Source organism: Budorcas taxicolor, chromosome 6 (assembly GCF_023091745.1).
Source record: "Budorcas taxicolor isolate Tak-1 chromosome 6, Takin1.1, whole genome shotgun sequence".
Taxonomy (NCBI): Eukaryota; Metazoa; Chordata; class Mammalia; order Artiodactyla; family Bovidae; genus Budorcas; species Budorcas taxicolor.
This window is the reverse complement of record NC_068915.1, coordinates 99467833-99493857: the sequence shown is the minus strand read 5'-3', so window position 1 is coordinate 99493857 and position 26025 is coordinate 99467833. Positions and strand designations below refer to the sequence as shown.

The window sequence follows — 26025 nt, the reverse complement described above, 5'->3', positions numbered from 1 at the left end:
TGGGGTCTGAGTCCATCACATAAGCCTCCATCAGATTCATCAGATAATTCATCCTTCACAGTTTTTTTGTGGGATATCTGGGATGTTGTTGTGATGGCTTTAATAGAATTTTAACTAACTGCCTTATCTCAAGGCTAGTTAACATTTTCTTTTTCAGAAAATCCATGAAATAAGACTCTTTTTCCACCCATTATTAGGAGATTTCTCAGTGGATGTTTACACACATCGCTGTTGTTCGTGACTTGGTAGACACACAATATAAGGAGTATCAGGAGGTAAGAGTCAAAACCATAATAATGGTTTGTTTTGCATTTTTCACGTGAGAAAAGACTGTTCCCCTTGTTATGTTCCTACTCCTTTAAAGAGTAAGTTGCTGAACTGCATTCATCATCAGAGGTGATGCTTTTAGTTATTCCTGGCAGCAGCTACTTTGGCCATTGGTTTTAAGACAGAAAGAGTGGAACATCTTTGGGCAAATTGCATTAAAAACTGACAGGCTGGAGATCAGCACAGCTGAACCCTAATAACATTCATGACCATCATATTTCCTGTGTTTGTTCCTAATAAAAATTAAACTGTCAGAAGATCCCTCTTTCAGACTTAATACAGAGACCATCAACATGCGCATCAAAGTCTCTGAGAAGTCTCTTAAAATTCTAAAAAATTAAAACATAAAAAGTTTTTTTTTTATAAGTGCTTGGTAATTTTGTCATTAAAAACTTCAGTGAAATATTCTTGATTAATTCATAATTACTTGACAACTTATTCTAAGTATTTTATTTCCATGGCAGCTAAATTGTATGCCTTGAGGATTTCTGAATGATAAGCTGCTAATATTTTATGGGCATGATACTAGATACTTAGTTATTCCAGGTGATTTTTCCTGTCAGGAACACATAAGTACTATATGGTATCATATAACATCAAGAAGACTTCTTCAATAACCATTAGCGTTAGTTATATAAAGAGATCTTTATTCCTAGACTTTAAAAGTATATGCTTATATTTCATGAATCATTAGATAAGTTAGTCCTAAGCATCTACTGTTGAAATGTTACACACTTAGGCATTTGACAATAGCAAGAAGTTATTCCACAAGTCAAAAGTTTCCCTTGTAGCAAGTTGATTTGAATCCCTCCCAGTAGCCAAGTAAGAATGATTTTCCTTTTCTTCTTATATAAATGTTAAGTTCCCTATCAGAACTGCATGTGTATATTCTTTACCTAAAAGTACGGGAAATGTTACGGAGATCAGCAGGTATCTTAGTGTGTTGGCAGTATTTCTTGACCTGGCTTTTTTGATTTTCTTTTATTCTTGTTCTGGTAACTGCTTTACAATCTGGGGTGGGGAAGGGGATTGAGCCTTAAACTCTTGTCTTTCTTTATCTCTCACTGGACAAGCCATTACATTTTATTTTCATAAATAATATTGCCATCTTCCCTGTGTCTTGAGTTACAAGTTTCTTCTACACTCTGGTCGAGTGTACTGCACAGGCTGCCCTGTACACACCTTCCACGGAACTTGGCGCTAAAATAATCCCCTTGGGCCATGACTAAAACCCCATCTTCTCACAAAATAGCTTATTTCAGCCATAAATAAGTGTAATTTTACTTTTATGATACTGACTGAAGTGGCATGGAATTGGGTTCTGTTACCAAATACTAACTTGGTTTTAAGCTGTTTATAGACTTTTAATTGTTGCTCCTGCTTTTGCTTGAAAACCAACCTGGACTCCCCTCCACCCCTACTCCCTTAGCGTCAGCAAAATGCCCTGAAGTACGTGACGGAAGAGTGGTGCCAGATTGAGTACGAGCTGCTGCGGGAGCGGGGGCTCTGGGGCCCCCCCATTGGTTCCCATCTCGACAAGTGGATGTTGGAGATGACAGAGGGGCCCTGCAGAATGAGGAAAAAAATGGTGCGAAATGATATGTTTTATAACCATTACCCTTACGTGCCAGAAACGGAGCAGGAAACCAACGTGGCGGTGAGTGCTCAAAAGTCAGCGTTTGTCGTGGCGGTCTCAAGTTGCCCTTCTTTTTTTGCAAGCATTTTCTCTTACTAGATCAGTTATGTAAAATACCTGATCTAGAAAATTCGATGAACTGTATTACGTTGGCACTGTCAGGATGGTGGCGATGGAATGAAAAGACAAGCAGGGAGATAGCACAGTGAAACAGCTTAGGTTGGAGACCCTGAGCTGCCCGCTCAGTAGCTGATAACCTAGTGTCAGCCACTTGAACCCTAGCTTCTACTTTCTTCACTCCTAAAATGGAGAAAAATAGCAGTTCCATCTTAGAAGCCATTAGAAGGATAAAGTGATTAAAATTAGTCAAGTACTCAGAATAGTGTCTAGCACAGAATAAGCACTATCTGACTGTTAAGTAAATAAGATAACACGGCCACTAAGCAGTACTCTTTGAAGAAATGCAGAGCGCAGTTAAAGAAAAATAGTAGCCCAAGTGTCTAGATCATCCCAGTTATGTTGAGAAGCTTCATCACAGGTTCCGCCGGTATAAAACAGACAGCATTTGCCCTTAAGTTCCTTTTTATTCAGACAAGTTGCCCTTGCTAAAGCCTTCATTCAGATTTTTGCACTGACCAGAAAAATGTTGTCTATAAACTGATCTTGATTTAAGAATCATGCTTTTTTTTTTTTAAAATGTTTGGGGAAATGCCATCTTCCCCAGTCTTTACTTCACTGCAAATTTAGGAAGAGAAACCCCTACACAGTTTAAGTACTTTCACATTCTTGACTCAAACATGATTCTCTCAACAATGGAAGAAACCAAGATTTATAAAAAAAGACCCGGCACATGTGTCTTCTAGTGAGAAGATGGTGTAACATGAGACAACTTGGATTGCTCCAGTGCCTCTTTTTTTTTTTCAACCAAAACCCTGGCTTCATTTATCTTGTGCTAATTGACTCCACTTTGTCCTGTTGCTACTTAGAATATCATAGATCTTAGACCTGCTAATATATAGTTGTTTACAATTTTTTAAAGATTGCTCCCTAAAGTTTATTTTTCTTAAAGCTATTTCATTCTGTCAAAAATGCCATACTTTGTAAATTTTAATTTAAAGCACTATAATTTCTCATACTAGTGCACTCTATGGAAAAAAAATCCACCCATATTTTTGCTGCCTTCTAATAGCACCTACTTTTGTCAGAGCAGACTAGCAGTACAGTCTCTGATTATTCACCCATTTTTCCAAAGTAAATAATTGAATAAGAATTTAAGCTTGTAGCAATTTGATAAAATATGTTTTTATGAAGTCAACACTTATTCAAATTGAATACATTTAAGAATATGAAAATAGAAGATGAATGTGCTCTCTTAAATATGAGCCCATTCACTATATAACTGAGGTATATACTTTTTGGGTTACATAACCATAGGTTTTTGTGTTTTTTTTTAACCATGTGTACTCCATTGCTTCTTATAACAGTGTCATTTGTTTTACAAAAGTATTTTCGAAAATTTTTATCAGAGTATAGTGAATTTACAGTGTAGTTAGTTTCAGCTGTACAACAAAGTGATTTAGTTATACATATAAATATATCTCTTCTTTTTTTAGATTCTTTTCCCGTACAGGCCATTACAGAGTATTGAGTGGAGTCCCTGTGCTATACAAGGAACTCTATACCTGCCCTACAGCAGGTCCTTATCAGTTATCTATTTTATATGTAGTAGTGTGCAGGAGACCTGGGTTCAATCCCTGGGTTGGGAAGATCTCCTGGAGAGGGAAATGGCAACCCCCTCCAGTACTCTCGCCTGGAAAATCCCGTGGATGGAGGATCCTGGTAGGCTACGGTCCATGGGGTAGCAAAGAGTCAGACACAACTGAGCCACTTCAGTTTCAGTGTGTATATGTCAATCCCAATCTTCAGTTTATCCCTTGCCCCCTCCTTACCTCCCCAAACCTTAAGTTACAGAAGTGTGTTTGAAGTTCTATATCAGATAAAAACATAATAACCTATTCAGAGTTCACACTTAGAACCTTAATATTATTAGCATTTTACTTTATCAAAGGAGTTCACCAGCCTGTGAAATCTATAAACAGTCTCAGAAATAAGTGTGCACTATATGGAGCTTTTTTCTACCCCCACAAATGGGTTACATATTGCGAAATACAAGGCAGTTGAGAAATGTTAGAGATACATTTACAAAAAAGGAAAAAGCAGGTGGGAAGGGGAGACAATTACAGATTGAGGGATTCATGCTGCTTTAGTTCATGTAGAGTCAGGGTTAATCTGCTATGATGAAATTTTCCAAATGAATAATGATTTTGGTGGTGCTAGTTCAAAATCTGTAGACTTGAAATGCCATTAAATGTCCACTTTTTTTATGGAATATGCCATCTGGCAATATTGACATCAAGGAAAATTCCAAAAAGTAGAAGCAAATGCTATTTCACTAACTTCTATTGTAAAATAAAAAAGAGCAGGGACTTCCTAGTGGTCCAGCGGCTAAGACTCTTCACTCCCACTGCAGGGGGCCAGGGTTCGATCCCTGGTCAGGGAACTAGATTCCCACATGCCACAACTAAGAGTATGCATGCCTCGACTAAAAGAGATCCCACATGCTGCAGCGAATACCTGGCACAGGTAAATAAATGATAAATATTAAAGAGAGAGTGCACAGATACTTACCAGGCACAGTGAGCTTGGTGCTCTGCAGAGCATTTACTTAAAATTTCAGGGCCCTCTGAAGTATAGTTATGTTATTATCCCAATTTCACAGATGAGAAATAGAAGCCTAGAAAATTAAGGAATTTCTTCTAGGTAGCAGGACAAAATATAATACTAAGTAGCAGAGCAAGATATAATAACTATAGGTTGATAATTCCTCAGAAGTTGAATCAGTCTTAAAAAAAGATTCCAATCTCTGGTGGTTTTGAGACATTATCAACATCCAGTGAATTTCTTTCAGAGAGAAACCATATACTAGATTTTTTTTTTCTCTTTTTTTATTTTCAAAGAATTTTTTTGATGTGAACCATTTTTTTAAAGTTTTTGTTGATATTGCTACAACATTGCCTACATGTTGTGTTTAGGCTTTTATTGAGGGGTGGGGGGCCACAAGTCATATGGGATCTTAGCTCCCAAGCTAGTGATGGGACTTGCACCGCCTGCACTATAGGGCTAAGTCCCAACCACTGGACCACCAGGAAAGTCCCATATATTAGGTTTTTTCTCTCTAATGCTGAAGCGTATATAGAGCTTACTAAGTGTTCAATGAATGGACTTGTCAGCGCTCTTTTTTCCTAAATTAGAATTTATCCATTGCTTCCCATTCAGTATTCTTATAGAATTTTCCTAATTATTCTTGCACTACAAAGGGCTTTTCAAATTTTATGGGGTGTAAAGTTTCTGTAACTTGGGGAGGCTCTATAATAAAAAGAGTATGGTGTTATGAATAAAAAATTGCTAGAGCCTCTCTTGCAGGGCTTTGAAAGGAGCCCATGGGAAGTGAGGACTGTTGAGGTATAAGCTTTATCAGTTTCACAGTAAATCCTCCTCTACTCTGAACCATTTTGAATATTGCCTCCCAGAATCAGAGACCAGTCACGTCTTTCCTTTACGCTTGTGGAAATGCGCCCTTCTCCTTGTACTCATCTTTATAAAATATAGGCAGTACTTTTCACAACCTAAGAGGTATTTCAGGTATAACAGGTACTAAAAATTGCTTTTGAAGCCTCTTGAGAGGTATAATAGGTTCTGCCTGGAGTAAGGACAAATGATTTGATCTTCACCTTATTTATTAAAAAGAATCATTGTTTTAAGTAACATTTAACTCTTTATTCCTGTTGCTTGAGGTGAACATACAGTGATGATTTCAAAGTTATTTCTTGTTTTAAAATCTTTGATGTGTTAGAAATAATCAAGTGATTATTTCTTTGGTCATTGTTTCTTAAACCTGGCAAAAGCTACATACTGTTAAAAAGTAGCTTATCTTTATTTTTAAGTTAGATGTTTGTTTGTAGAATGTAGAGAATATTTTAGTGTTTCATTTGCCACAGGATTAAAAGCTTTGAAGTTTTATCAACTAAAATTATTTTAATGAGAACAAAAATTAATTTTGTCCTGAGAAAAGTTATGTACATGTGGAAAATTTTCTAATTCCACTTAAAAGTAATTTATCCCCTTTGCACAGGGACTTTTCTTAGAGGGTCGATTTCAAATCTAAAATAGATATACTGATTTGTACTGTAATTCTGTATTTTAAGTGGTAATATTATTTATAAATATTAAGATGTGAGCCTGGGAAATGATGCAAATACAAAACCTGGTGGTTTTTAAGCAGCTAGCTTCTCTGAATCCTGAGAAAGGAGAATAAAATTCCAAACTTTGCCACTTAAAAATTATATTTAAGTACTAAAACCAGGTTTTAATTCTGCAAGCCCCTTCACAGAATAATAGTCTCAAACAAATTTGCTGTTCTTTGCAAATATTATTGGGATAAAACCCTCACTGTTTCCCTTAATGTTGAGCTGCTCAGGGCAGAAGGGTAAACAACTCACCTAAGTTCCTTTTCTTGTAATTAAGTGAGTCTCCTGTGGCTTCCTCTGCATATATTTTTATATGCTATGTATGAACTAAGCAGCTCAGGAAATTCCATTGCCAACAACAGAGAAAACTTAGAAGTAAAGGAACTATAAAATTATTTACTAGAAATTCTGACATTGAAAAATTTAAATTTCTGTATAAACATAGTTATAATAATAATTTATAAATTTTTTAAATTAAATAGAACTATGATATATGAAAATTATTGGTATACATATACCTTTGATGTTGAACACTGTACCTTTTAGTAAAATAAGAACCTCGGTTAGTGGCTCAGTGAGCAAATGTGTATTAAACCAGCACTCCATCATATGCTCCAGGGAATATACCATTGTGTACGTGTCAGGCCCTGCCCACATTCTAGTTGGGGATATATAGTGAACATCAGAATTGGGTTTGACAATAGCAGTTGGCCCATTTTGCTATATTGGTTTATCACACGTCTCTCCAGTGGTCTGTCTTGTTTTATTTTTTAGTTAATTTCAAAATGAGTTGGAGAAATCAGTACCCTTCACCCCTAAACACTTCCACATGTATAGCAATGGAGTTCAGTATTTGTTCAGAATTCTTTTTTTATTGACATGAATTTTACATATATTGAAATATATAACTCCTAAGTATACCATTCAGTGAGTCTCAACAAATGCGTAGTGATACTCATGTAACCCAAACCTTTACCACGATTGAGAACATGGATGTGTGTTTTAAAGATTATCTGTCAATGTAAGGTATGCTTTTAAGGAGAGATGTTTATTAAACCATATTAAGTATTTGAAAGTATGCGCAGTAGTTCCATGTTTGTTTTGCCAAGGGAAGCAAGCATTTATGAAAGCATTTTGCCTGCTCATATTTACTGTGAGGCCAGGTACTGGAAGTCATCTCCAAATATAAACTGTGAAAAGAAGAACTGAAAGGTTGCTTAGATGTGTCATTGTCTGTCTGTAGCTATCCGTTTGTATGTTTACATGCACAGGCCACATGCTGCAGCTCAACAGATACTGCCTTCTTGTTATTCAATTTCATTCTGAGAATAAAATATAAAGCAGCTACCTTATTGTTTAAAAAGTAATGTTTAGAGAAACTTTTGGTTTGGAGGCTGATAATCCAAGCTTCCTTCCACTTTCAGCCTCTCTGGAATCTCAGCTATGAAGGCAGCAAAGGAAGTAGGTCCTCTGGCTTTTAGGGGAAGATGTTTTTTCACTAACAAGCACTTAGTGATTTCTGTGGTTTGGGATACTGTAGATACCAGTTCAAACCAGTCGCTTCTGTTGCAAAACAGATCAAGAGACAAGCACAGTAAAAGTTAGATGCAAGATATTAATAATAGCTAGAACTAGGTTCTGTTATCCAATTTTCTCTGTTTTTCCTTTGAAGCCATATAGAGAGTTGTCTATAAATTGTCCGTGACACTGGCAGCCTGGCTCAAGTTTTGTCTGTGTGACTTTGAAGTCTGTCTTGTTCAGTAACCTTGAGAATTTTAGCAGTTATGTTTAACTTTAAAACTACTTTTGATAATTGAGAAAATAATCACAAGATGCTAAGTGATTATTTCAAGCAGCTTAGGATATCATATTAATTTTGTGTGAGTACATCTTCCATATTTCATACAATCCTCAAGAGTATTTTATTTTTGTGTTGTTGTTATTTTTTTCTGATGTGTCTATACTTAATACCCTGTTTTCAGTCTGAGATCCCAAGTAAACAGCCTGAGACACCTGATGATATCATTCCTCAAAAGGTAAACCACAAAATACCATAAAAGAATGCAAAATACTTAACAGTTTTTTTTTTTTAATTTCTTTGTTTTGGTTTTGTTTTATTTTATATTAGTGCATGGTAGACTAGACTAACCTAAAGGGATAACTTCCAGTGTGCTATTTCTGTAAGTTCCGTAGAGTTGAAAAAAGTGAATTTCATTCCTGCTGAGAGATGGTCTCGTCTCTCTTGCTTTGTTCCAGTTAGCTTTCTAGGATCCCTATGCACCTCACTAACAGGCTGAATACCCATCGCTCTCACCGTGAGAAGTGCACCGCTTCACACATAAACTAACAAGTCCCAAGGCATGTTAGTAATGGGCAGCCTGACACCACCAAGTTTGTTTTCAATTTCTCGTTTAATTCTTCTAGATACTAAACAGTATATATTTTGAGAATGCAGTGTATTCTCTTTTAAAATTACTTTTTCAATCAGAAGGAACTAAGTGGAAACTAAATGTATGATCACTTTTTAAATACAATTTGATTTTAATTTAAATTTATATAATTGTTTTCTTTTTGCAGGAATATTCAATACATAAGCAGTAAAAAAAAAAAATGCAGAACTTTTGCATCACAGAAATTTACCTCAAAATATTTGGGGGAGAATCCTTTTAGTTCCAAATCAGATATGAAGTCAGTATCCAAGAAGATGTTGTCCCACATCTGTTAATTCATTGTCTTGCCCATCACTAACTATGCTTTCATCTTTTTAAAAATGAACAATTTTGAGTTGAAGATAATTGTTAAATCTTGTGCAGAGAATTGTTATAATACAAAATTAACTACCCTGCTTTCATTTAAAAAAATACTACAATATTATTAATTCATCAGATTCACCCTTCCATAATTGTAATATTATTTCACATCATTTCAATACTTCTCTGTTACATAGTCCAGTTTTCATTTGCTGCATATCATTCATCAGTTATCTTGCAGCTCTCTTCATACTAAGTCTATACCTGAAGTTAAGGGTAACGGTGGCTTGAGTTAGGTATCTTTTCACCTCAAAATTGGTTCAGTATTTTAGTCTAAATATTTCATCCAGTTGGACACTTTTTTCCATTTTACTTCAAAATCATTTTTAAAAGAGTTTACTTAAAATAAGCATTTTAGTAGACAATACATATTAACTATTTGATGGAGAGTTAAGCTATAGAATATTTTCAATTAGATATTCTTATTAATGGGGAAGGAAAGTAATGTTTAGAAAGAGAAGGTCTTTAAGCGTGTTTCAAACTCTATCTTTTTCTTAATTGTTAATTCAAAGTCTGGGTCATTCTGGTCAAGGAACATATAAACTTTTCCCTTTGGTCTTACATTTTTATAGGAAATTTTAAACCTTAATTTCTCATTGTCTGTTGTTTTAAGAAAAAAGTTTGGGTCAACTGGAAAACCTGTTTTTTAAGATAAATATTAAATATTCTGAAAAAAAATGTTCTGTATTAAACACCAAAAAGTTAAATCTCTTCTGATGTTTCTGGGTAATTAATTTCTTCTTCAAAATGGACTTATGTATGTTCTTGATACACTCATTTATTAAGTTTCTGGATCACATTCTTTTACACAACAAACAACAGGGTTGTTTTAGCAAATTAGAGACAGAAGCTGGAGTGGCAGGTGAACCAGATGGTCTCATCTGGCCTGAAGCCAGTGAATTCCATGTGGTCAGGACTCTGGAGGGTTGGGCCATTCCCAGTGTTACGGTGAGACATGGGAATACCAGGAGGAAAAGGGCAGTTCTGGCTTTCTACCTCCAAATATCTGCAGTACACACACAGGTAGTTCCTACCAAAGGGATGGCCCTTTAGGCCTAAGCTGTTTACTTGGGGCAGAAGCAAAATTCCAGGCTCTCCACAAACCAGACATCCCCTTACAACATGATGCTTTCTGACACTGGGTGTTCTCTCTGCTGTACCGCTGCATCAGGAAGACTGTGCTATACTAACATGGAAACATTTGGCAAAAGATGATGTATTTCTCTTTTTGGAAAGGTCAAAACTGCTAATATTGTTGTTTCATATATGTCTTCTAAAAGTCAGTGCAATTTAAAAAGAGAGAAACCTAACCCAAAAGTCTGTGCTTTTACTATGTACAGTCTATTAATTCTTGAAGATGAATTAGCTGAGCACTTTCCTTTTGCTGTTCCATAGAAACCTGCTCGATACAGAAGAGCCATAAGTTATGACAGTAAAGAATACTACATGCGACTAGCCTCCGGCAACCCAGCCATTGTGCAGGATGCCATCGTAGAGAGCTCCGAAGGAGAAGCTGCTCAGCAAGAACCAGAACATGGTGAAGACACGATTGCTAAAGTCAAAGGTCAGCAGCCTTCCTCTCTGACTTTAATTAAAATCACTATTTAATTAAAATCACTTCTATTTCAATTCATGTGAAAAATATTAGCAACTATAAACAGTAGGAAGACCCTCCTGGAGAAGGACATGGCTACCCACTCCAGTATTCTTGCCTGGAGAATTCCACGGACAGAGAAGCCTGTCAGGTTATAGTCCATGGGGTCACAAAGAGTTGGATATGACTGAGCGACTATTTATATATAATAAACAGTAGGGCCAGCCTTAAAAGTATCTATGCATATTTTAGTGTATCAACCTTCTTAAAGATTGATTTCTATATCAAAACTAAAGAGACTGGCTCTTCTTTATAGCCTACAGATGAATGTCATGTACCCACTGGCTTGATTTTTTTTTTTTTTCACTGTATCTGGCAGAATTCTCTGTGGTACTTGATATTTTAAGTTAAGGCCCTAATAACTAAGTGAAGATCTATAAAATTAAAACAACCATTAAATGTGTCATTAGTGCATGTTAGCCAACAGTAAGAAATAATGGTCTTTTCTCCTATGAGCTAAAACATATTATTGCAAATCTATGCTTTGTGAGCCTCGTAAGACCTGCACATGATCAGGGATTGGACTAAAACGGCCGTGGGCTTTTTGATTCTGGACGTCTGTAGATTGCACCCTCTGCCCTCTTCTACAGCTGCTCTGTGAGCTGGACCTGCCCGATTTTGTCCTAAGATACTGATCCACCTGTCCTCCGCTGGAGCCTTCTCGTTCAGCTCCCCCGGCTCCAGTGGCACTTTAGTCATATCTTTTACAGCAACTTCAGTGATTTTATGTTTTCCTAAATTATCAGTTTCTCAGAGGCAGAGACTACTTCTCTCATCCCTTTATAGATTTTGGCACATGTCTAGCACACAATGGGGACTCAGTTGATACTGAAAAAGTAAAATCAATCCATTGTTATTTTTTAAGCCTCTGCTGCTGCTGCTAAGTCGCTTCAGTCGTATCCGACTCTGTGCGACCCCATAGACGGCAGCCCACCAGGCTCCTCCGTCCCTGGGATTCTCCAGGCAAGAATTTAAGCCTCTGAAGTACATAAATTTAAAAGTCTTGGTATAGTCTATAGATAAAGCCCTTGAATGTGAAATAAAAGTGTAAGTTAAAAATTATTTGCAAAAAAAATTATTTGCAGATCTCATTGATAAAAATCTAATAGTATATGGCCATGTCAACAAAAAGCATTTATCTATAGTTGTGGTCAGCTTCTCCTATCATACCTGTTTTCTCTCATGATGACTATGAACTACTAAATATTTCATAAGTGACCTAATATTTTCATAGAATCCTTGAAATTTTTAGTAGTTAAAGAGAGTTTTCAGCCTTCTTATTTCTTGACACTACATCAGCAAAGTCACTGAGATATGTCCAAAGCTGTGTTTAATGGCTATAACCAAGGTATATAATTCACAGAGTTTGTGGTGATGTGTTTGGGTCATTGGCATTTAGCTTCTCTTAGCCTCAGTTTTCCTAATTTCTAATTGAGCTAAAACCACTAATATTGGTGTCACTACTGTGACGTGCTAGATATTATGATAGATATGGAATTGGAGGTTTTGATTCATCAAACTATAAATAAAGCAGCTGGAAGTTTTTCCCCTGCTGGATGTCCTCAGCAAGACTTGCTCTTTCTTGCTTATATATTGTGTGTGCGTGCTAAGTCGCTTCAGTCATGTCTGACTCTTTGCGACCCCATGGACTGTAGTTGCCAGGCTCCTCTGTCCATGGGATTCTCCAGGCAAGAATACTGGAGTGGGTTGCCATTTCCTTCTCCAGCTTATTTATTGTAGTCTTTGCTATGTGAAAATAAGGTTCTTCCCAAGACAAAGCAGAACCTCTGATAACTTGGGTTCAAAGGGTAGGATTCTAGCAGATATGTTTTTCCAAAATTCTTAGAACAACTATAGTAGATAGATGTGACATTACTTTTGAGGAAACAAACTAAAGAATATTAAATGTGAGATTTAGAGATAGAGTCCTAGAGCCTGTTTGTTTCCTATACTTCGGGATATCAGTGGTTACCTTCATCAGATTTTAATTTCATGTCCTGTGATTATCAATAAAATTATCAAAATATAGGCAGTAAAATGTTAACTTATTGGGCAAATTAAAGTATCCAGCTCTGTATCAAAAAGAATTGTGCTCTTACTCTTTATGATCTGATGAGTTAAACAGATTCATTCATGTCTGAATGACCATACTGCCACTTGTAACGTGAGTCTTAAAATAGCCCTCATGGGCCCTCCATGTCGGTGGGATCTCTTACAATCATGTTTATAACTTGCGGTCCTTATTCTTGTTTCTGACCATTTATTGATGGTATCCCCTCAGTAAAACCCACCCATTAGCATCACTCCTGTTACCATTCACTCTGCTAATCTCTCTGTTTATCATCATCATCATCTGACCCTTGCTGAGAGTTTACTATTTGTCATGTACGATCCTAAGCACTTGATCGGAATTACCTCATTTAGTTCTCCAACAGTCCTCCAGGTATCCAGGAGAGATGATATTTTTGTCCTGTTTTTATAAATGAGAATCCTCTGAGATTCAGAGAGGGCAGATAATACTCCCAGGTCATACAAGTGTTTAATACCAGATCTGTGCTTAGTGGGGTGGGTTTTCTGGGGTGTTTTTTTTTTTTTTTTTTGGCAGGGGCAGGACAAGCAGTGATTGGTGGTTTTTATTTGTTTTGGTTCTGGGGTTTTTTGTGGTGGTGGTGATTTTTTTGGTCAGCGGTGGGTTTTCATTGCGACACGCAGGCTGTTTGTTGCAGAGTTTCTCTAGTTATAGCTCATGGGTCTAGAGCACGTGGGCTCAGTAGCTGCAGCACACAGGCCCTCTAATTGCAGCTCATGGTATTAGTTGCCCTGGTATTACCCAGCATTTAGGATCTTAGTTCCCTGACCAAGGGATCGAACCCATGTCCTCTGCATTTGAAGGCGGATCCTTAACCACTGGACCACCAGGGAAGTCCCTAGAGCCTGTGCTATTGGCCACTGAAGTGTGTGCATGCCTTCCTGAATTCTCTCAAATTGTACATGAGGGACTCCTTGAGACTAAACTGCTCCCCAGTGGCCCCCGTGAGACCACATGGCCCTCTTGCCTCTTGTCCTGCAGGACTGGTCAAGCCACCTCTCAAACGGTCTCGGTCAGCACCGGACGGAGGCGATGAGGAGACGCAGGAGCAGTTACAGGACCAGACAGCTGAGGGCAGCTCGATAGAAGAGGAGGAGAAAACAGACAACGCCACCCTGCTGCGCCTGTTGGAGGAGGGCGAAAAGGTGCTGGGCTTCTGGACAGGAGGGGTTGCACTGAGTGGTTTGTTTCCCTTTTACAAGACAGCTGAAGGGTATTTATCAGGCAGCCAAAGAGACATATTGCAGCCTCTGCAGTGAAATCAGTATTAAGCCCCCTTCTGGGTTCAGCACTCTCATCTGCAGGACTTTCTCACCTCTCCGGACACCGACCAGCATGAAGTGGCATCAGATGCAGGATTAACATTGACACCTAGTTCCCTGTTTTCCTCTGTGTACCCTTTACCAGACTGCATCTCTCCCCTTAATTCTATTTCAATCCCATGTACACAACCTGTTCAGTCATTTGGTCCTGTATCTTTCCCTACCCCTCTGTAATTGCACTAACCACTCAAGCAGCTTCAACTAACCCATCACCCTGAAGCCTTAAGCCCATCACCCCCAGCCTCATATTTCACCCCTACACTCAGCTTCACTCACAGAAGACTGTTTGGCCTTCCTTTGTTGCTCTCAATCTCTTATAACCTGCGACCCCTCTAGGCTTAGTTTACCGACTCTGCCATGTAGCCTGAGCCCCTGTAGCACTTTGTACCTTGTAGTTCACTCCATCCATGACGTTGGTTCTTTACTCTGCGTTTTACTCACTGCATTCTCTGCATAAATGCCCCTGTCTGTCACTTGCATAACCTCTATCCCTGTAACCCGCATTTGATACAGCTTCATTTATCTGGAGTCCTTAGTACTCAACACATAGGAACTTTTCCTTCAGGGTTTTGCCAGCCCAGACGTAAATACCCTCCTCTAAGCTTTTATAAAGCCCTATGTCTTTCGCTCTTTTCGAGCTTAATTTTTTTAATTCTGTTCAAATATATGTAGCCTGATTAATCTTGAATGAAAACATAAAGAGAGAGAGAAAAAAGTTGTAACTATAAAAATCCTTTATCTATCGCTCCCTGGAGAAGGGAATGGCAACCCACTCCAGCATTCTTACCTGGAGAACTCCATGGACAGAGGAGCCTGGAGGGCTATAGTCCATGGGGTCACAAAGAGTCAGACACGACTGAGGGACTAATACTTTCACTTTCTTTTATGTCTGTCACTCATTTTATTGTGTTATGATTCTTTGTTCCTGTGACTGTTTCTTCCCCTAGAGAGTGAACTCTCTGTAGGCAGACACTGTTTTCTTATTTCTACCCCAGTGCCTTGCACAGCTCTTAATCAGCTGATACACACTCTGTAAACCTTGGATGAAGGAGTGTTTGGTTGAATGAATAAAGGGATAAAAGAATGAAGGAATTGAATGTGCAGTATCACGTCTTTAAAGATTGTGTTTGTCTGTTATAGTAGATTGTGTTATAACCCTTGAAATATTACTCACTAAGAAATAGTAACTAGAAATTAGAGCTTAATTTTTTTCAGATTCTGTTCAAATATATAGCCTGATTAATCTTGAATGAAAACATTAAAAAAAATTGTAACTGTAAAAGTACGGTAGGTCTGAAGGAAGCACATGATAAGCGTCTGGGAGCTTTGGAATGTTCTGTTTCTTGTTCTGGATGCTGATTGCATCATATTTTAAGCATCTGAAAACTCTTTAAGATATGCACTTAGGAAATAGCATTTTCTTTGTGTCTGTTTTACTTAAAATAGAATTATTTTAGAAGTATGTCAGGTTTTTTCGCTGTAACATTCTAAATTTTTATTGTAGTTCACATGTGGTGTTGAAACTTATATTTGTATATTTTAGAAAATTTATTTTCTGATACTGTCATGTTTTAAACTTCTGATCTTGTGAGTACAGCCTTTGCTCTAATTGCTTTAAGCTTGAATAGTACAGGAAGTGCATTTAGACTGACATTCATTTGACAGTTGTTTGACTCTGATTCAGTTGCTGATTTTTTTTCCTTGACTCATGTTAAACTAAGTATAAGCAAGAAGGAATTTTTGCTAAGAACTAGATCCTGCCTGTTGGAACGAAAACAATGGTAACATTGAGGGCTTTAGCAAGTCCGTCCTTCTATGAGGAAAATACAGCTTCTTCCAAGTTTGGCTTTTTACAATGGCACCACAGTCTGCCAGGCAGGCGGAATCCAGTGGGGAGCGAACAGAGACGAATTCCAGAGGCTGTTATGGAAGAAGAGGAAAGGAAGCTGCGTGGAAGAGAAGACAGCCAGCAGTTGCTAACATGATTCTATATATTCTCTCACTCTTGCAACATGCCACTGAGGTATATTTGAAATTTACTTGAAGATACAGAAGCCCAGAGACATGAAGAAATCTGACCAAATCTCTAGTTAAATGACAAAACTAGAAAGTCACTCGGGAATGTCAGGCTCTGCATACCTTTCTCACTCTGTGTGTCCTGCCTGGCCAAGGGCTCAGTCGGAAGCTCCCCACATATGTGCCTCAGTTCCCCTTCCTGCAAAGTTTCTGTCTGTCTCCCTCCTCTTCTAACTTGTTCGCTGACTCTGGAACCTCGTACACACGTGTCTGGCACAGAGTTAGTACTCAGTGAATCCTGGGATAAGTGGATTGAGTGGATGGATGTGAATAGAAGGTTGTTTCCTTTTACTGAAGTCAAACTGCAACGCAAGACTGCAATCTTAGCTACTCTGTTTATTATGTTTGTTCTCAGATTAATATGCTTAGCTCAGGGGGTGCCATCACACAGTAACATCTTAATAAAATTTTGTTTGCCCATCAAATCCATGTTTAAAAACGTTTTGCTTCCTTTGTATTCTTTTTTTTTAAAGAAATTAGTTGAGTTTTTAAAAACTATACTAATGAATGTTTCTGGTTTTCTTAATAGATCCAGCACATGTACCGCTGTGCTCGAGTCCAGGGCCTTGATACCAGTGAGGGGCTACTCCTCTTTGGTAAAGAGCATTTCTATGTGATTGATGGATTTACAATGACAGCAACCAGAGAAATAAGAGATATTGAAACCTTACCTCCGAAGTAAGTAAATGGATGAAGAAACACAAAGTATAGCTGTCTTTAGCAAACAAGATACCTGCATAGTTTTTTGTCTTTTTAATGAAAAGTTATGTTTTAAGTAATGCTATCTCTCAGTTTGTATGCATCTGTCATTACATATTCAAAAGCTGGGAGGGGGGTTCATGTTTGGGAACGCATGTAAGAATTAAAGATTTTAAAATTAAAAAAATAATAAATATTAAAAAATTAAAAAAAAAAGCAGGGAAAATTTAAAAAAAAAAGCTATAAGGGGCAAATTTGCCTTATTTATCAAAATGAAAACTAAATAAAATTTATTGCTATGCACTAACAGCATTAGATATAATACAAGTTCCTGATATTTTCATCTGTATAAGTTATTCTGAATGTGTACAGTGTTCTTTTTTCAAATGTCAGTGCAAACACTGTTATAGCAAAAACACAGGCAGCTGTACAAAACTCCAACAAATGTAAGCACGCCCATGTCCTCTGAGTACCCTAGAAGCAGTGTGACCTATGCACAGGCAGGAATTAACTGGCTGAGTTGATCCAGCTTCCTTTTCTTCTGCCAGTCCCTTGATAGACATGATACTGGGTAATGGAAAACCCAGAGGCAGGCAAAACAAGAAGGAAGATAAAAAGCTAAAGATTTAGAAAATCAACGTGCTCTTCTCTTCCTCTAACATTTTGAACACCTAATGTACATGGTGAATGAGGACACGGTCATCTTCATTCCTAGGAGATAGTTTCACATTATCATTTTTAGCAGCCATCAGGGCCACATGATGACTTTTATGGGCCTCCTCTTGCGAATAAAATTATTTAAAGTGATGTTTTCTGATTGTGTTGGTTTAAAGTTCAGTTTAGTCGCTCAGTCGTGTCTGACTCTGCGAACCCATGAACCACAGCATGCCAGGCCTCCCTGTCCATCACCAACTCCTGGAGTTTATCCAAACTCATGTCCATTGAGTTGGTGATGCCATCCAACCATCTCATCCTTTGTCGTCCCCTTCTCCTCCTGCCCTCAATCTTTCCCAGCAACAGGGTCTTTTCCAATAGTCAGCTCTTCACATCAGGTGGCCAGAGTATTAGAGTTTCAGCTTCAGCATCAGTCCTTCCAGTGAACACCCAGGACTGATCTCCTTTAGGATGGACTGGTTGGATCTCCTTGCAGTCCAAGGGACTCTCAAGAGTCTTCTCCAACACCACAGTTCAAAAGCATCAATTCTTCGGAGCTCAGCTTTCTTTATAGTCCAACTCTCACATCCATACGTGACTACTGGAAAAACCATAGCCTTGACTAGACAGACCTTTGTTGACAATGTATACTGAATTGCTAACAAATTACTCTCTTAAAAGTTTTTTTTTTTTTTAACTATATATTCAGATATAGTGTGTCCTGCTTCTTTTCACATGTTGAAAATAGCACCCCCGTTTGTCGAACAGTGAGTTTACCTCTTACTTTGTTTCTGCTGCCTCCTTTTTCCGGGCTGCCTCTAGTATGCATGAGCCGATTATCCCTAGAGGAGCCAGGCAAGGCCCCAGTCAGCTCAAGAGAACATGCAGCATCTTTGCATATGAAGATATCAAGGAAGTGCATAAACGGAGATATCTCCTGCAGGTTGGTTGATTTAGTAGAAATAAACATTTTGTCATGTTCCTTTATTTAGAGTATGTATACATGATAGGCTCCGCCTTATTCCTTAGAGTTTTGGAATTGGTTGTATATCGACAAGCTCGTGTCACATGTGGCATAGCTTTATAATACATCCCTTAAAAAAAAAGCATCCTAAAACTTTGAGTGATATCTTTGTTACCCATCTTTCCCTATATCCAGATTTATATTTGTTGCATAAAAATTGCATTTGCTATAAATGTACAAAATTATAATTTTGTAATTATTTTACCATTATTCTAGTAAGGATTTTAGAAACAATTTAAGCAGGACAAATTCCATCTGTTTTGTAGTTTAATCTGCTAGGAATTCATGACTCAAAAAATGTTTTCCAGTCATCAGATTAACTTCTTCAGTGTTATGGAAACTCATAGTGTAAAAGTTAATATGTAACCTTTACTTGCATTTTTTCTTAATGTCTTTCCCTCTGATCTCTTCAGCCTATTGCTGTGGAAGTTTTCTCTGGAGATGGACGAAACTACCTCCTTGCTTTTCAGAAAGGAATCAGAAACAAAGTTTATCAAAGGTATAGTTTATTAGGGCTACTTCATAATGCTATATTATGGGAAGCAATGGGAGGTGTAAAGCATTACCAGTTCAGCTTGTTTTTTAAAAATCAATTAAATACTTGAATTAACTTCTTTGAAGAAAATGTTTCATTTTTGCCAGCCTCTTGAAACATGCTTCTTCTGATGCTCTTCTCTTTTGAAAGAACGTTTTTTTCTCCTTCTGGTAACTTACACTAGACTTCGTCAAAATATCTCTTTAAGTATAAAGGAATGATGAAACTATAGCTTAAAAAATAAGACTTTAGGTTCAGAATAGGCTTTGTTCATATTTACCAAAAAGAAGACAGTGCCATACCTTGCTATTGAATGCAGAGCCTGAATTTCCTTAGAATTTATATTCTTGTGAGACTTTTCTGACTTTGGAAGGTAAGTTGGATACCTTCATCCTTGAAAAAGTAGCACAACCAAATAAAGCAGTTGATTTAATCTGACCATATTTCATTTTTGGTAAACTGTGTTTACCTAGAAGAAAAATAGTGTATGTTCATGTGCTTGAAAGTTCTTCTGTTGGATGTGTGAATAATAAAGCTTTTATGAATTGATGGTAGGTAATAAGAGAGCCCTTATTCTTTGAAAAGTAGTATGCGTGCATGCATGCTGAGTTACTTCAGTTGTGTCTGCCCTTTGCAACCCAGACTGCCAGGCTCCTCTGTCCTTGGCATTCTCCAGGCAAGAATACTGGAGTGGGTTACCATGCCCTCCTCCAGGGGATCTTCCCGACCTAGGGATGGAATCCGAGTCGCTTCTGTCTTCTGCACTGGCAGACGGGTTACTTAACCACTAGCACCACCTGAGAAGTCCAGTTATAATATAATATAAATATAATATAATATAAATCCTGGCAGTCCCTCTGTTAGGGAAGCTTTGTGTTTCCAGTGAGGAGTGACTAATACCAAGCAACACTGTTTATCACTACAGTACAGCAGTACTACCTGTGAGCATGAGAGAAATAGATAAAGTCCCTGTGGATGTTGATTGGGAAGAACTAAGTAAACGATTGAAATGTTAGTTGCCTGTCTTATTCATTTCTAAGGGTGGTATCATTTTCAACATGGGTAAATTATCTGCTCTTCCCAACCAAAAGTTGTTACAAGGAGATGAGTTTGTCTTTAGCTGAGAGATTTCTGCGTGTGTGCCAAATTCAAGGTCCACATTCATTCCAAGGATTTTCCCACAATTCTTGGTTGCCCTTAAGAAATATATGTTGACATTAGGAGCAACTCTGAAAATAATCATAACAGTGTCACATAAAGGTTTTTCTCGTATATGTGTTTTCATTTGTCAGTGGTGTCTCTGTCCTGTCATTTGTTTAGCTATTAGCGCTGCTTGCTGTCATGTGAGTGTTTAGCTTCAGTCACTCTTTTAGGACATCATTAAGTTAACTCAGTTCTGTGAATCAGTGTCAAGGCTTTTTCTTTGAGTAACGCGGCAACATACGTAAAACTCTAAAATGTCAGAATTTGCTGTGGGTCTTTATATTTGCCTTTAGAAGCCATCCTCTTACCCTTATTTGTTAGAGTATTCTAATTACCGTATATTTCCTTTGCCTGCCATTTACTGAGGAGTCGAGGTGATGGTGGTAAATAAGCAGTTAAGCCCTAAATGAGTCATTCTTTCTTATGCTCCTATTAGATCCTGACTGACACGGCATTTCCAATTTTATGCTATTTTTAAATCTTCCAGGTTTTTGGCTGTAGTGCCATCTCTCACTGACAGTTCAGAGTCTGTGTCTGGGCAGCGGCCGAACACCAGCGTGGAGCAGGGGTAGGTCATGTGCCTCTTGCACATTATAGTTTAATACTGAAATCGGATCATTTATATCTGGACAGTATTATTTAACATTTTAACGAATATCCCTGCACCCCAACCCCCAGTGGTTTGTAGAACAATTTGACAGTACTGAAAATTAGAAATAAGAGAATGTATGCATGATCACTCATGTCAGACCAATGTCAGATGTCTCACATGTTGATCATTTTCCTTTAATGTTTTGAGAATATGCACAGTTGTGCCCAATTGAGTCCATCGTATAAATAGACACTTTTACTCTGCATCTTCTATTCATATTATATATAAATATTTCCTCTTGTTTTTAAAAAATTCTTTAGAAACTTTGCCTTTATTTACTAGCCATTCATCATTACATATAAGGCATTCTCTTGTTTCTGGATATTTTATCTTTATCAGGTTTCCTTGTTATAAAAATTACACACATTTGTATTCTTTTATTAGTGGATAAGTTTGCTTATCTCAGTAGATACCAGCTTTCTATATTTACTTTTTAATTTTTACTGATTAACTTAATCAGTTAATTAATTTAATTTTTTGAATGATTTGTTTGTAAGTATACATTTCCTTTTGTATTAGTAGCCCTTTATAATCCTTTGGAAAAGAAGCAGTGCTTTGAGGCTACAAATTAATTATTACAGGATGCAGAAAAATATCTTAAAACGTTATTGGACATTCTGTAAACTTGTAAATAAAATGTGATACCAGTTTGCTACTGCTGCTGCTGCTAAGTCGCTTCAGTCGTGTCTGACTCTCTGCGACCCCATAGACGGCAGCATACCAGGTTCCATCCCTGGGATTCTCCAGGCAAGAACACTGGAGTTTGTTTGCATCTATACATATTAAATTTGTGTATTTCTCTTTAAATTATTTTTTTTATTTTTCTTTAGCTAACATTTAACAAATACAGATACTGCATGTATGCTTTTGTTAACTTCAGAAACGTGTTCTGGTCCTAATCATTTGTGTTGTTGTTACGATAAATACAGGAAGCAAAAGGCTCTCATAAAGCATATTTAGCCTTTTTTCTACTTTAAGCAACTTACTAGTCCTTTTGCCTGCCTAGATAATCTCCAACTTGCTATTTCATTGTTCTGTGCTGAGTTGGCAGTTCTTAAAGAACTGTTCAAAGCTCAAAGGCAAGAAGCAGAAATTCATTTCCAACTTTAATCTCCTTTTCAGTTATTCCCTTTCTTACAAAGTTGAGAAATGATCATAGCTCTTTTTTAGTGCTAAGTCGCTTCAGTCGTATCCAACTCTTTTGCGACCCTGTGAACTATAGCCCGCCAGGCTCCTCTGTCCATGGGATTCTTCAAGCAATAATACTGGAGTAGGTTGACATGACTTCCTCCAGGGGATCTTCCCAACCCAGGGTCTGAACCCCAGTCTCTTGTCTCCTGCATTGATTGGCAGGCGCGTTCTTTACTACTAGCACCTCCTAGTATCCTTTGCACTCAGTTTACCTGAAAAGAAGAATTGTTCTGGAAGTGAAAAGTGGTATATGTACTCCTGAGCTAGAAATGTTTATGAACTCAGGTTTACACCTCTCTTTATTTCCTTTCGGATGATAAAATATATGGTTAAGTGCTTTACTACTGGTTCTGTGACCAATTCACAAACTTCAGATTATTAATTATCCATGTTACAAAGCTGTTAAACCTTAAGGGTTTTATAGCATTCTAGAAAAGTCTGCTATAAAAAAAAGTCCATAATTTTGTGAAAAGCCATGACTTTCCTGTCATAAAATATTTATATTTTCATTCACTTTTTCAACATCTCTTTTAGGAATGATGTGTACCTACTGTGGACAAAATATTGTTTGCTATATCACTTATTCTAGTTGAATCTCTTTAAAGCAATTTGAGTTCTGTTCAGTTCAGTCGCTCAGTTGTGTCCGACTCTTTGGATCCCATGAATCACAGCACGCCAGGCCTCCCTGTCCATCACCAACTCTCGGAGTTCACCCAAACTCATCTGCATCGAGTCAGTGATGCCATCCAGCCATCTCATCCTCTGTCATCCCCTTCTCCTCCTGCCCCCAGTCCCTCCCAGCATCAGGGTCTTTTCCAATGAGTCAACTCTTCGCATGAGGTGGCCAAATTATTGGAGTTTCAGCCTCAGCATCAGTCCTTCCAATGAACACCCAGGACTGATCTCCTTTAGGATGGACTGGTTGGATCTCCTTGCAGTCCAAGGGACTCTCAAGAGTCTTCTCCAACACCACACTTCAAAAGCATCAATTCTTCAGCGCTCAGCTTTCTTCACAGTCCAACTCTCACATCCATACATGACTACTGGAAAAACCATAGCCTTGACTAGACAGACCTTTGTTGACAAAGTCATGTCTCTGCTTTTTAATATGCTATCTAGGTTGGTCATAACTTTCCTTCCAAGGAGTAAGCGTCTTTTAATTTCATGGTTGCAGTCACCATCTGCAGTGATTTTGGAGCCCAAAAAAATAGTCTGCCACTGTTTCCACTGTTTCCCCATCTATTTCCCATGAAGTGATGGGACCAGATGCCATGATCTTCGTTTTCTGAATGTTGAGCTTTAAGCCAAGTTTTTCACTCTCCTCTTTCACGTTCATCAAGAGGCTTTTTAGTTCCTCTTCACTTTCTGCCATAAGGGTGGTGTCATCTGCATATCTGAGGTTATTGACATTTCTCCCGGCAATCTTGATTCCAGCTTGTGCTTCCTCCAGCCCAGTGTTTCTCATGATGTACTCTGCATATAAGTTAAATAAGCAGGGTGACAATATACAGCCTTAACGTTCTCCTTTTCCTATTTGGAACCAGTCTGTTGTTCCATGACCAGTTCTAACTTGCTTCCTGACCTCAAGAGGCAGGTCAGGTAGTCTGGTATTCCCTTCTCTTTCAGAGTTTTCCACAGTTTATTGTGAAAAATAAACAGTAAATCAGTTTACATAGGAATTATTGTAAAAGGTTGAAAGTTGAACTAGATCAGTGTTTGTTTCAAATTCATTTGCTATGATCCACAGTAAAAGATATACACTACGTTGCATTCCAAGTAACACAAAATTAGTTAAAATTCTGAAAATACTTTCCCTTACTATGTGTACTGCCTTCCACTGTTCTGTTCTCTATTTTCTTCAATTCAGTTCTGTTATTTCATATTTCAAAATGCTGACCACAATCCACTAAACCGATTTCGTGACCTACCAGTAGGTTGTCCTCCATAGTTTGAAAAATTCATGGATCCATTGACTTAAAATTTTCAGCTTTGTAATTACTTTGATTTAAAATTATTAATATGTTGCTAAAACAGTATGTTGCCTGCAGTTCATTTAATTATTTATCATTTGTAGATCTGGGTTGCTTAGCACTCTGGTTGGAGAGAAGTCTGTGACTCAGAGATGGGAGGTAAGTTCAATGAAAATGTAAGCATCCTTCATAATTTGTAGTCAGAAGGTATAAGTCATTCAGTTAAAAGCACTTTAATAATTTATAAAATGTATACCATAGACAAAAAAGTTTTTTGTTCTTTTTAGGAAAAAAAGTGTTTTGTTATTCTGAAATCTATAAGAAACTATCCTTTGCCTCATTTTGCATATAAATTTTTAAAAGCAAACATAGTGGAAATAATTGATCGCTTTAAAATGAATCTTTATTTATCTTTCCCAAGAGAGGTGAAATCAGCAACTTTCAGTATCTGATGCACTTGAACACTTTGGCTGGAAGATCATATAATGACCTCATGCAGTATCCTGTCTTCCCCTGGATCCTTGCGGATTACGACTCGGAGGTAAATGTCACGTCATTTCTGTGAAATTGGAACACATTGTCAAAAGTAATTAAATGATGCTGCAGTGGCTTAAGTGATTTATATGCATTATAGTTTTCAGTTCTCAACAGGCACTTATTCCCAAGAAGATGAGACAAGCTTTAGCTTAGGCTTGGACAAAGTTTGGATGCTTAGCCAGCTTCTTGGATTCATGATAATCCATTCAGTTTCCTAAAGTGCCAATAAATTTGGATCTACTGGAGGAGGTCACTGTCTTCTACACTGCAGCCAGTTTCAGAAATAAATCTAATTGAGTCATCTCTCTGTTTAACAAAGTATTGCATGAATCTTCATCACAATTTGGAGATAATTTCATTTATTGATTGATTGATTTTTGGCTGAGCTCCGTCTTCATTGCTGCACAGCATTTTCTCTAGTTGTGGCAAGCAGGGGCTACTCTAGTTGCAGTGTGCGGGCCTCTCACTGCCATGGCTTCTCTTGTCATGAAGCAGGGCTCTAGGGCGCACAGGCTTCAGCAGTTGTGATGCACAGCCTTAGTTCCACCAAGGCATGTGGAATCTTCCCCGAGCAGAGATTGAACCCATGTCTCTTGCATTGGCAGGCAGATTCTTTACCACTGAGCCAGCAGGGAAGCCTCTGGAGAGAATTTTAAAATGTCAGGATAGTACCCTTTGCAGAGTAGCTGCTCCTTAGGTGCCCCTGCTGCACTCCCAGGACTGCCGTCTGGACCACCCCGTTCTCTTTCAGCAACTCTGCACGTGCTGCCCTCCCTGCCTGGACTTCTCCCCACGGCTGTACCCACCTTACCTCCTGCTGCCAGGTTCCTCTGGCTAGCTGTATTTCATCCAGCAGGACATACTCACTCACACTTCTGGGGGACCTTCTGTCCTTTCTCTCTTCTTCTTTTTCCTCTCTTCCCACACCACCTTGAAGCTGTATTATGCTGCCTTCTTTAACATGTTGTAAGCATGGTTTTTGTCTGACCTTACTCAGCTGTGAGGATGTTGAACTCAAAGACCAACTTAGGCACCTCTTAGGGCCCAATCTTTAGAGCAGGGCCTGGTACTTATATATGCTTTACTCATCTTCGTTGAAATAATCAAACTACAAATGAGGTGTTTTGCATATAGAATTTCAGAGGACAAATACTAACTTGACTTATTTTTGTAAGTGTGGATCAGATTCTCCTGTCCAAGACTTTTAAAATACAAGTTGGCAAAACTGGGGGGCCATGTTGTTGTTCAGTCGCTGAGTCATCTCTAATTCTTTGTGGCCTCACGGACTGCAGCTCGCCAGCCTTCCCTGTCCTTTACCATCTCCCAGAGTTTGCTCCAA

At 38.0% G+C, this 26025-nt stretch overlaps 1 protein-coding gene across 1 annotated transcript in view; it reads left to right on the top strand.

Annotated features, from left to right (window-relative positions):
- The window catches only part of WDFY3 (WD repeat and FYVE domain containing 3), a 248274-nt gene that overhangs the window by 187195 nt on the left and 35054 nt on the right, over window positions 1-26025 (top strand). Inside the window, exons 42-52 of the mRNA XM_052641586.1 lie at window positions 198-275; window positions 1757-1984; window positions 8253-8306; window positions 10476-10644; window positions 13805-13968; window positions 16751-16899; window positions 18397-18517; window positions 19012-19097; window positions 20824-20904; window positions 24254-24308; window positions 24571-24690. Coding sequence (XP_052497546.1) covers window positions 198-275; window positions 1757-1984; window positions 8253-8306; window positions 10476-10644; window positions 13805-13968; window positions 16751-16899; window positions 18397-18517; window positions 19012-19097; window positions 20824-20904; window positions 24254-24308; window positions 24571-24690 — 1305 coding nt within the window. The remainder of the gene's footprint in view (window positions 1-197; window positions 276-1756; window positions 1985-8252; window positions 8307-10475; window positions 10645-13804; window positions 13969-16750; window positions 16900-18396; window positions 18518-19011; window positions 19098-20823; window positions 20905-24253; window positions 24309-24570; window positions 24691-26025) is intronic.